Raw genomic sequence first — 13182 nt, 5'->3', positions numbered from 1 at the left:
TCAGAGGCAGTATCATGAAGGAAGTAGATTGCCCAATCTTCCTTCTAAGGATGGAATAATAATAATAATCCCAATAATATAGATATTTTACAATATTGTTGTTGTTGTTGTTATATGCCATCAAGTCAGAGCCAACTCAGCGACCCCTCCTTGGGTTTCCGAGGCAGTATCACTACGGAAGTAGATTGCCCCATCTTCCTTCCGAGGAATGGCTAGCGGGTTTGAACCACCAGCTTTCTGGTTAGCAGTCAAGTGCCTTAGCCACTATACTACCAGAGCTCCATATAGATATTATTATAGATACAATGATTTTATGTATTATTATTTTTTAAAGACATTATCATCTATCTAATGTGGACATTAAGGAGCCCTGGTAGCACAGTGGTTAAAGTGTATGGCTACCAAAGGAAGGATCTATTGTTGGAACCCACCAGCTGGTCCATGGGAGAAAGGCATGGCAGTCTGCCTCCTTAGAGATTTGTTGTTGTTATGTGCCGTCAAGTGGGCCCCGACTCATAACGACCCCTCCTTGGGTTTCTGAGGTGGTATCACTACGGAAGTATATAGCCCAACCTGCCTTCAGAGGAGTGGCTGGTGGGTTTGAATTGCCAAACTTCTGGTTAGCAGTCAAACACCTTAGCCACTACACTACCAGAGCTCATCCTTAAAGATTTATTACCTGGGAAACCCTATAGAACCATTCTACTCTGTCCTATATGATCCCCATGAATCAGAATTGACTCCACCACAGTGGGTTTGGTTTAGTTTTGTTTCCTGTGGATGCTAACTGCTCCATGGGAGAAAGATGTGTATTCTGCTTCTGTAAGAAGTACAGCCTTGGAGACCGTATGGGGCAGTTCTACTCTGTTTTACAGGGTTGCTATGAGTTGGAATGAACTCAATGGCAGTTTTTTGGTTTTCATTTTATTGTGGTCATTAACAGATGTGGACATAAATGTGGACCTTCCTGAAGATTACCTGAGGGACAAAGACCTAGACTGGCCTTTATCTCTGGTTCTTGAAAATAATACTTGGCATTTGCCAGCAATCAAGGGGACTTTGATTTCTAAAATAGCCAGGCAACACTTAAATATGTGCTAACAAAGTAGGAGCTCCAAAGGCCACAACTGGCAAATAATTTCAGTAAGAGATGGGGAACATGATGTAACCAGTCATGGATATGCAATGATTCATTCAGTCTGTGACCATGCAAGGCGGCCCTAATCATTGACTATCAATGAGCCAATGAAAGTCCTGACCATGGAAGTTCAGTGGCTTCCTGGATTGGCTAAAACATCTGTGTGGGAAAATGTGGCACATCCCTGGACATAGGGGATCCCATTCTGAGACTTCTCCCAGACGTTGCCTAATGGAATTCTTCACTTGTATTCCTTCTGGTTATAGTAAATGAATAATTGTCAGTAACAGTTGTTGTTGTTGTTGTTGTTATGTAACAGTAGTCTCCATCAATTTTGTGAGCTGTTCTAGAAAATGAATGAAACCACAAGTGTCAATGAGACTTTGACTTAGCTCAGGGAGGCTAATTCAGAGAAAGTCTGCACAGGCAGTTCATTGATAAAGGACAGAGTCTTTCTGACTTGTGTGTTTTGACCTGGCTCAGGGTGGCCAGGGATGAGGTCTGACCTAACCCTGGGTGTTTAGGGTCAGAGAGAAAATTTCACATACAGTGGCTGTCTGTGGAGATGATGGAGATGTGGGAAAGTGTAGCATGGATTCATTTCTGGGAGAGAATAGAATTCATGCTGATCCTTATCATGCAGTTATCAATGAAGGCTGAAACTTTCCACCTTGCCCCTTATATAAACATCACCAAAAACAAACCAACAAAAAAACAAACCTTGTTTTTTAAGAAAGATGATTTATTGATTGTTCTTTCCTTTCTTTAAGAAATGTGACAATAACTAAGACATATTTTTAGAGAATTATAGAAAACCGGACATATGCACAATTATAAAAAAAATCATTGAAACTCTTACCGATAGTAATCAATGTCAACTTCTTGGTATTTGGGTATCCCTGACTGCCTTGTTACAGTTCTATAATAGTATGACAGCTGAGAGGGCAGAAAACACACAATCAAAAATAATTTCACTACAACATGAGTCCTTAATTACAGTTTCCAAACTTTTCTCAGAACTCTCTCACTGAATCTTGTCTCTTCCATCTTATTCCCAGCAAACGTTTATGATTTGTGGATGAAATAAGATAACACTCGTGAAACTCTTAACCCCAAACCAGCACAATTTAGTAAGTGAAAGGCAGAACAATGAGTTATTACAAGGGCATTTCAAGATATACTGCTAATGTTCCAGTCTTGTCTTTACAAAATAGTTGTGCTATGTTCAGAAAAGGAGCTCTGGTAGCATAGTGGCTAAAGCACTTGACTGCTAACCAGAGGGCTGGTGGTTCAAACCCACCAGCCACTCCTCGGAAGGAAGGTTGGGCAATCCTACTTCCATAGTGATACTGCCTCCGAAACCCAAGGAGGGGTCGCTATGAGTCGGGGCCGACTTGACGGCACATAACAACAACAACAACAATGTTCAGAAAACTACCCCTCTGACCTTCGGTTTTTTCCTCTATAAAACTTGAAATAGCAACTGTACTTACCTCATGGGGTTGATGTGAAGAATATATGTTTTAGGTAAAATCATTACACTTGGAATAGTGCCTAAAGTATACTGAGGACTACATAAATGTTTGTGGTTTGTAATGTTAAATAATCAATAAATACAATTTTACAATAATAAAATTATTATCATGCTAACATTTCCAGATATGTCTATTCTTCTCAATGTCCTATTAATAATCCTGAACTGTGGAATTTTCACTCTTTAATTTCACTGTCTCTCTCTCTCTCTCTCTCTCTCTATCAACCATATCTAGCTACATCTATATCTTTATTTTTATATCTATAGATTTATTCTTGCATTTATATTATTTCTGTATCTGGAGCTCTGGTGGTGTAGTGCCTAAGGAACTAAGGCATTTGACTGCTAACCAGAAGGTTGGTGGGTCAAACTCACCAGCCACTCCACAGAAGAAAGATGGAGCAAATTATTTCCATAAAGATTTACTGTCTTAGAAACCCAATAGGGGTCGCTATGAGTCTGAATCAACTTGATGTCAGTGGGTTTGATTTTTTTGGTTTATATATCAATATGCACACACACGTACACACAAATATCTAACCACACAGGGGAGTGTGAACAGAAATCATCTTATTTTAATCCCCTCATTGTATAGATGAGGAAACCTGAGGAAATTGACGTTCTTGAAATTGTGTTAGTTTAGGGCTAGAACTGCATTTCTTGCTTGCTTATGCTCCACGTTCAATATTCTTTTTGAAATTTTTAAACATTTATCATCTTTGTCTGTGTCCCACAGCATGACCACAGAAAAGACACTATTTCATATACGTCCTTTATACCCCTTTAGGCCCTACTGTTGCATTTAGCAGTATATACTGAATCTCATTAAACTGTATTGCATAGACCAGTCCAAATAACTGTATTTCCTATTGTTAAAATGGAAGTCATCTGTGCTTTTAAATATTTGCAATAGATTGCCAATTTACAAAAAATATTAGCAAATTATCTGTATAGTAGAGGAGATTTTTCTCTCATTTTCTAAAAGTAAATATTGGGTCATTTTGTGAAATATTTTAGAAAGGCAAAATTTCATAATCCATTCATTATAAAGTTTCCCTTAATTTTACAATATCTCAAGAAACTATCAATGCAAAAAAGTACAAATAGGAAATAATTGAATCGATAGGAAGGCTTATGGACATGAAAAGTTATTAGTAAGACACAGGGATTTTAATTAAAGATGTTGGCTTTTAACAAAGGTTCGCTGTTCTCCTGATTGATTGGGCCTGCTGGCTCAGCTCTTTCTCTATTCCCCACAAGCTCCCACTTGCTTTTTCTGTTCTAATTGGATATTTACCACATCGGCACCTTCGTTTTAAACAACATTTGTTCCACAAAGACTGTAAATACAATTACACTTTAGATGAATTGTATGCTTATTTGTGTATGTGACTATAATTAGTTTATTATTTTCATAATTTGTTATTTTGGTTTCAAAATCTACAGGAAACTTGGACATTTCATGAAAATACATATAATTTAATTTTGTGCTGCTATGTTTTCTTACAGAAGTTGAACGAAAACATAGAGTAATTTCCTTTGATTTGATTGTTTCACTTCAAAACAGTTCCAGATATATTTTAGGGAAAATGAAAGCAGATATATATATATATATATATATATATATATATATACACACATTGTTGTTGTTATGTGCCGTCGAGTCGGCCCCGACTCATAGCCACCCCTCTTTGGGTTTCCGAGGCAGTATCACTACGGAAGTAGGATTGCCCAACCTTCCTTCTGAGGAGTGGCTGGTGGGTTTGAACCGCCAGCCTTCTGGTTAGCAGTCAAGTGCTTTAGATATATACACATACATATATATATTTCTAAAGGTTGTCCCCAAAATAAATAGAATTTACAAGTCAACTTTTTTTCCTTATTACTAAAGTGAATGTCTCAATATATTGCAATTGCTGAAAGCAATTTTCTCTGTGCATAAGCATAATAAATTACTGAGGAAAATGATAAATAATTTCTAAATTCTCCTAACTTATCTATAATGCTTTTAGAGAAGTAATAAATAAAAGTGTTGTTTGGGACAAATTTTTATTTTGCCAGTATAATAATATCTCTTGTTCCCAATTACCTACAACAGAATGAACACAATGCTTGTATTAATTTCATTGTTATTCTATATTTAATTAATATATTGATGTAATCTTGGTATGAAGAATATTGTAGAAGTAAGGGGTAAATCCCATTACAGTTTTTTGTTGTTGTTAAAATGACATTTTATTTAACATTAGCATTTTATTTAGCACTTTATTTAATGTTCACTTTGGGGGACAGGAATATCTCTACTCACTCAAGTAGGTGAAAGTATGGATTTCCCCAATAACAGCTGTGGTGTAAGATTTCATTTTATGAGACAATTTTTTTTTCAACTTATTGAAAATGGCATGCAGATTTTTTCAATTAGTTTCTATGAAAGAAATATCACTTGAGTGGTAATCAGCCTAGAAAATTTTAGTAATATAATCAGCAACTGAAGACAATTATAACTACTTCAATGCAAAACATGTATAAAGGATGTAAGAATAACATTATAATATTTTGATACTTCTTTTTCCTCCTCACTCAAAATGCAGTGCCAAACTGTGATGACACTTGGTCCAAGAGGATAAAAGGGATGTGTAAAATGAAACAACCACCCTGACTGATAATATGAGATTGGAGAAAGCTAGCCTGATATTGTGCTTAGAGATAAAAAAGGACAGGCAGTATCTATTTTAAATGAGAAAAGTGTGCTCCATATATCTTGCAAGGACTGAGATAACTTTGTTCCTTTAATCATGATTATTTATTTCTTAAGGCTTAATCTCTCTCCCACCTAACCCTATAGAGCTCAGACCTTAGGACTCAGTTCTGATGAATAGAGAGAGTTGTCATTCTTACCAGTAAGCCTGTTAAATAATACTTCTGTAAGCTTCCGACTTCACATAGCAGATAAGTTTGTCTCCCCTGACATGACTACATTAATCCACTGAATCAATTTACTTAAGCTGCGCTGTGGAACAACACGGCCATGATTTAACTGAGCTTAAAAGTACTTTCAAGTTTGAGTCACTGCTCCACATGTAATGCAGCTTTCAGCATCCCATCGTAAGTTCTATTTTGACCTCTTGAAAACATATATATATAAAATTCCTGTTAGATCATTGGGTATGTTGCTCTAATATCAAATAGGATTTAACAGAATGAATTAAAACCAATTTTAAAATCAAACTCATAAGAAAACAGTAAAGAGTTGAAAAATTGGCTATATTTTACAAGTGAAATTTGCTTACTTTATTATTTATAAACTTCTGTAGGTTGTCTAAGGTGTTTTTTTCTGAGAAATTCTATTTACAAATATTTTATATTTTAGAAAAACGTTTTTAATATAGCTGCTGGTTTCCAGAGTTTATAGTCTGCAACACAATTGAAGCTGACTGACACCCAAACCAGTCCACAAAATAAGTCACAAAATTTTACTACATTTTTTAAAAATTTGCAAAGTTCTGCTAAAATTTCTGACAAGTTTACACAGGGGTTGTCCATATTAAGCTACCATTTATTCTTACTGTCTGTCCATTTCACTAAATATACTTAAAAAAATAAAACCAAAAACCTTTTTTATTCATTTCTTCTGTTCAAAATGTCTGCCTCCTACCTGGCTCCTCTCAAGCTCACTTTGCTGTGACCAGGATCTTAGTTCGCTCATTTCTCTGTTCAGACAGATGTTTTCATGGTGATCACCACCCTTTGCTTGATTACATCTGAACAAGTAATTCATTATCATAGACTTCTTGTCTGAGAATATAAGTTCTTTATCTTTACCAGTTAGTGATAGAGGATAATCTGAGTACATGTGAAGTTTTAGGAGGAGACTAGTGGGAAGATGTCAGAATTCATATGGTATGGTGAAAGAATTATATCCTTAAATTCAATTTCCTTTGTTCAAAATATGGAGCTTTAAAATACTTTCACCCTTCTTCCACATTGTATGAAAAGTCTCAAAGAATAATTATCCATAAATAGTAAGAAAAAATTTGGTAAGTCATGAAGTTGAATACCTCCAGAGAGGCCCTCACCAGAAAGAATTTATTTCAATCACAGGGAAAGAAATGACTCACAAATAATGTAGGAATGAAAAGAGAATGAATGACACTGCAACATGGGCTCAAGCAGAGTGATGACTGCGAGGATGGAGCAAGATCCTTCTGTTGCACACAGAGTTGTCATGAGTCAGAGCTGACTCGATGGCACCAACATATGGGACTTCAGGCCCCCTAAAAATAAGAGTATACACCTGTTTCTCCCTGACTCTTCCCGTCAAGTGTGGCTATAAACCCTGGAAACCATGTAAAAGGCAAAAAAGGAGAACTCTGAACGATTTGTAAAGAAGGCAAACCGGTTTAGGACCCAGCACTGGAGGCATGACACAGTGGCAGGGCGTCTATGTGCTCCTACTGGGCAAAAGAATCTCAGCCTGGCATTTCTCAAATCTCACCTACCAACAGAAAGCAGCTACCTGATTTAATGGGAGTCCCTGCACACATTTCTAAGCAGTGTAGCCAGATCCTAAATCCAAATTCTCTGGGGACAGAATCTGGTTGTCCCACCCTATCAGGCCTCAAACTCCCCTCCTCCACCAGGAGACAATGGGTCAGGGCCAACTGGTCAGAAGATCTCACCTGCAGGAGGTGTCTGGCAGGGCAGCCTCTTTGACCCTCTGATAAATGGATTAATGAATGCATGAGTGAGTGAATGAATGAGTAAACACTCATTGTTGAGCTTGACAACTCAGAATTCATTGTCATGAGTGTGCCATGGTCATGGTAACTTCCATGATTACTTGCCACTTCATCACAAAGTGTTGCGCTCAGGCTTCGATATTTTACATCTAGATTTTGAAAAGCAAGTCATATCGATGTCATGCCAGCATTGTGTGCTACCTGCTTTCAACTTCTTTGCTATATTAAAACATTGTTTAGAGATACTGTAGTGAATGCATTTCACATATTCATCTGTCTAATCTTACTTTAAAAAGCCTTTTAAAAATTGTTGTCAAAATATTCCTGTCATAAATCATTATTTCCATTAAATAAGTTAACTTAAAGCTACACCTAAATACTAAACAATGATCCAAAAGTCTGATAATAACATTTTTATAGGTAAACAGGATCTCACAAAGGTCTTAGGAAAGTAAATTATGAAAACTTCTATAGAGAACAAGATCTCAATGATGGTGATCTCTATTAAATTAAAATACGCATCTTTGACTCTGCTAATTTCATTTTCAGGGATTAATACTACAAGTAAATTTATACACATATAAATAAAATTAAAAAAAAAATCAAAGTGTGGCAATAGCATACATGTTGTGCGCGTTTGAGGTGATTTCAACACATAACTAAACTGCCCCGTAGGGTTTCCTAGGCTGCAATCCTTAAGGGAAGAGATGGCCAGATCTTTTGTCCCACACACTGGCTGGTGGATTCAATTGCTGACCTTTCAGTAAGCAGCTGAGTCTTCAACGATTGTTCCACCAGGGCTCCTTATAACATACACAGCATGCTAATATCTGATTGAAAATAAGCGGGGTACGTACGCATATTTCTGTGTTTATACATAAATTTACCTGGAAGAATACACAAACATCACCCAAAATATTTGTTGCCACAAATGGCTGAAGGACAAATGTTGAACATTAGTAGGATGACACATTTGATGTTATACTCTTTTTTCAGATTTTATGAATTTTGAACATGGGAATGTCCATGATTAAAAAAAAAAAAAAAAGATTTAAAAAATCATTTCCTATTGAGAATATATCTTTTCCTACATTTTCTTTGACTGCTTACAATATGTAATTTCTGTATTTCTTTTTTAAACAGACTCTAGCAAACATCTGAACCTTTATCCAATGGTATAATAAAACTGCACAATGTCCCATAAGTGTATGGTCAAATTTTCAACAATATTTGCTATGTCTCTCCAATCCTAATAAAGGGATACATTCTAAATTGTCACCTCACTGTTTTCCACATAATATTTCAGTCATTTTTTATTTCCTCAGGAAAAACAAGTATTTATATTCTTGTAGGGTATGAGTCCTTTCTCTCTTGCCCTCCCCTGCCCATTTATCCCTCCTTCTCTGTCTCATCCTCCATCTCTTTCTTCTTTAATGATTAAATGGTGACACACTATTTGGGGGAAGTCCTGCAATATCCAGTTATCTCTAATGGCGTTATTATCATTTTGCGGACGTTTGCATTTCCTGCTCCTGATGGACAGATTCTGACGTCACACTAATATCACCATAGCTTTGCTTTTGAGATCACCAACCTTGACACCACAGAGGACTATAAGAAGCAATTATATATTACATTCCATTTAAAAGCAACAGAATTAGGTAGTATACCTGGATAGAAGCAAATATACCACCAGGAAACAAAGGCTCACTTTCATGTTTCTGATGACCAGAGCGTGAAAAGCATCAATTATTAAAATGATTTGAGGATTTAAATCTTAAACTTTCTCACTTACATGTCTGGCAATGATTTTCTGTGGGTCCCCAGCATCGGCCAGTACAGGACTTATGGCAACGTGTACCTGCAGAACAGGAGAAGGACACGCATGTGAGAATCTTTCACTCTTTGTTGAGGTAACTCCAGAAAGAAAATACTCTTAGTCTTTTATGAGGAATTTTATGCCATACTAGGTCTAAATCATACCCCACAAAATGTCCACATAAGTAGCAAAACCTGAATATAAGTCGAATATACATGAAGCTGAAATATAAACACTCATATTCCAAATCTTCTTATCATTTTATGAAAAAAGGAAATATGATTCATAGAATGTCAGAAGTAAATGTTTACATTAATTGAGTTTCCATCTTGACTACTGGACATTATTATTTTAGTAATATAATTTTAAGAGCTCATGGTTTACTGATATTAAAGAATAAGTCAATAGGTAAAATTTGATGTCTATAGAAAATAAGTATATATTCTTATAAAAACATGAAGAACCATCAGCATAAAAGGTACTATACATATTTTAGATTATCTTCATGAAGCAATTCAAGCATTTTAAAAAGCTAGTATTTTTAGAAAGCTCAATTTCGATTATTTGATTACCACTTCTAAAATGTTTACGAGCTCTGGTGGTGTACTGCCTAAGGCACTTGACTGCTAACCAGAAGGCTGGCGGTTCAAACCCACCAGCCACTCCTGGGAAGGAAGGTTGGGCAATCTACTTCCATAGATATACCGCCTCGGAAACCCAAGGAGGGGTCACTATGAGTCGGATACGACTCGATGACACGTAACAACAATGATGCTATGAGTGGGATCTGACTCGATGGCAGTGAGCTTGGTTTCTGGTCTAAAATGTTTATTGATATTATTATCTGCATTTCAAATGTCAGTCTTTGTCTTCCACATGTGCGCCTTCCTTTTAAAGACTATCCACTCTGTTCATTTGCCTCCATCAACATAGTTGCCCCACAGAGAAATTCCCTGGAACTATTTACTAGCTAGGAGCTCTAGGTGGTGCAAATGGTTTTCATTCAACTATGAACCTAAAGGTGGGCAGTTCAAACCCACCCAGTGACAGCACAGAGAAAGATGTGGTGATCTGCTTCTGCTACGATTACAGCCAAGGGAACCCAAGGACCAGTTCTGTGCTGTAAGACAGAGGGTTGCTGTGAGTCGAATTGACTGGGTGGCTGTGGGTTATTAGATGGAAGAAAACATGTATAATGACTATTGTGGAAACCTGCTTCTGAATTTCATAGGTTCAGCTTAAATTTTTATGGGTACAAGTATATGGAATGGGCTTATTTTTAGAATGAAAAATATAGAAAAATCTATTAAACACTGAAGTTTTTTTTTTTTTTTTTTAATAAAATACCTTTTAATAAACCTTCTCTGTTAATTTTCTGATATTAATTGTGAATAGGTACACCCATTGGCATCAAGTTGATTCTGATCTACGGTTACCCTAGGGGACAGAGCAGAACTGCTCCATAGGGTTTCCAAGGCTGAAATCTTTAAGGAAGCAGCCTGTCACATCCTTCTCGCACAGAGCAGGTTGGTGGGTTTGAACCACCAACCATTCAGTTAGCAGCTGAACGCTTTGACCACTGCACTATCTGGGCTCTGTGTGAATAGCTACACTCTTAAAGTGTTTATTTAACAGAGTTCATTATATTATGTAAATTATGTATTAAGGTTATAACAAATATTCCCAATTTTCCTTGGGAAAATTTTAAATCATCAGTTTGGAGGTTCTAACAAATTGGGTGGCCTTTTTAAAATCCCCTTCATAAGACTGCCTGCCTTAACCCACACTGTTAACTGTTTATAAGATTAAATTACAGATCTAGCAGATACACTTTTCTGAAGCTGAACTTTTCCTCCTCATCCTACCCTTCTGGAAGTAATCGGTTACCCAGACACTTGCCTTTGAGTTAGTCCTCACTCATGGCATTCCTGTGTGTGTTACAGTGGGACCTTGCTCCACAGGGTTTTCAATGGCTGATTTTTTGGAAGTACATCCCCAGTCCTGTCTTCTGAGGTGCCTCTAGGTAGACTCCAACCTCCAAACTTTTGGTTAGATGTCAAGCTTGTACATCATTTGCACCCCTCTGGGATGGTGCTATTTCCAAGTTAGTATAATACCTAGGGTTAATCTCAGACACCTTTGAAAAAGTATTAGCCTTGCTACAGAAGAATTTATTTAAAGCAATTCTGTCTGCTGCTGACATCACCAGCATATAATATCCTGTCACTCTGCCATCTGTTTATTTAGATCCAAACACATTATTCCACATAATGCAAGCTCATTCTAGCTGACAGGAAAAGGACTCCATCTGGCCTGAACAATATAACTTTAATCAATGACAATGATAATTATTATTAAAAACCTACTGGAGTTCTTTTATACTGAGCTAATAAATCGAAATTGATTTATACCAGCGGATATTAGAAAGGACTGTGAGACCAAAACAGAAGCAATAAAAACTTTTCTGAGTACAAACTTATATGAGAAAAAAAAAAAAAAGCTAATGTTAATGTGTTTCTTTAGTGTGTTAAACTACTTTAAATCGACCCCTTAAGTGGTTTGTTAATTGAAGATATCTATGGCTTCTTTAATTGTGTTTGTGGCTAATAAAATATTTAGCTTTATTCTTTGTGACCAGAGTACTATCTTTAGGTGGGGAAGACAAAAAAGACAACACTTGATTTTCTTAATATTCTCAATATTCCTCTCCTATTGGATAATATATGTTTAACTTTTTATTCTTGAAGTTTCAATTTATCCTCCTAACCTGTTCCCAGATTTGATACAAAAAGGCATATTAATAGAAATACTGTTGATGACTCTTGATAAAGTGTCATGACAAGGCCCACCTATTTGGACACAGGTGATGTGGTATACATACACACAATGTTAAGATACCTTAACCTTGACAGTCCATTTGTTATGAGGTTCTGTTTGGTAGTTTCCATTTTTAACCTGTGTTTCAGCAGAAATACCATTACTACTACAACAGGAAATCTATAAGCAACTGCTTCTCTTGTGGGATTTTAACTTTGATAAAATCCATTCACCCATTTGGCTTCATGGAAACCAAACATGGTAATGACTTGGACCTCACATTTCAGAATTCTATTACCACAAATGCCTTGGATACTGAATTGAATGTGTGCCCATATATAGTTACTCACATGCCCTTCATTTGACTCTCTCTCTAGAGGTTTGGTCCTTTTGGAATTTGGCCAGGCTTTCAGCTTAGCTTTGTCCTTTAAAATTGTTCAATATATGGCACTTATGCTGACACTCTTCACTGACTTGTTGCAGTTCAGTCACAATATCTGACCAAAATCTCAGAGCAAAACTATTTCTGAATTAATGTATATGCCTGTGGCATTAGTTTGATTCTTAGAGACAATTGGGAAGTAAAGTTTTCTGCCATATTATGGTTAAATATATTTTTAAATATTTTTAGCTCTGTTTTCACAATTTCTGCCACAAAAAGGTGCCAGAAAGATGAGTGGACTGCATACAGTGGTGTTCTTAGTAGTAATCTATCTACCTTACAAAAATGAAACAACAACAACAAAACTTCTTACCATCTTTCCTTCCATTCATCAATAATTTTTCCATGAATAACTTCTCTGTGTTAGGAACTGCGTTAAGCATTGCAGATAAAATATTGATAAGTTATTTAGTAATGCAGATAAAATAGACATAGTTACCACCCTCGTAGAGTTTAGGGTTAACTTTTAATTATTTTCAAGGAAAAAGATTTTGACCACTCTGTATCTAATGGTCACCTTCCATGAGTTTATAGGAAGAAACCAACTTATCTGAATTTGCAAAAAAAAAAAAAAAAAAAAAAAACCTAAAAAAGAGTTGGACAAAACAAGGTTGAACTAAGCTATTTCAATGCTCTGGTAGCATAGTGCCTAAGGCACTTGCCTGCTAACCAGACGGCTGGCGGTTCAAACCC

The 13182-nt window shown here is 36.3% G+C and overlaps 1 protein-coding gene across 1 annotated transcript in view; it reads right to left on the bottom strand.

Moving 5' to 3' along the window:
• The window catches only part of ERBB4 (erb-b2 receptor tyrosine kinase 4), a 1111475-nt gene that overhangs the window by 447349 nt on the left and 650944 nt on the right, over nucleotides 1-13182 (bottom strand). Inside the window, exon 5 of the mRNA XM_042783534.1 lies at nucleotides 9207-9272. Coding sequence (XP_042639468.1) covers nucleotides 9207-9272 — 66 coding nt within the window. The remainder of the gene's footprint in view (nucleotides 1-9206; nucleotides 9273-13182) is intronic.

Source organism: Orycteropus afer, unplaced genomic scaffold, assembly GCF_000298275.1.
Source record: "Orycteropus afer afer isolate SDZICR_OR568_19922 unplaced genomic scaffold, OryAfe1.0 scaffold00002, whole genome shotgun sequence".
Taxonomy (NCBI): domain Eukaryota; kingdom Metazoa; phylum Chordata; class Mammalia; order Tubulidentata; family Orycteropodidae; genus Orycteropus; species Orycteropus afer.
The sequence above is the reverse complement of the archived record's forward strand: the minus strand, read 5'-3'. Positions and strand labels throughout refer to the sequence as shown.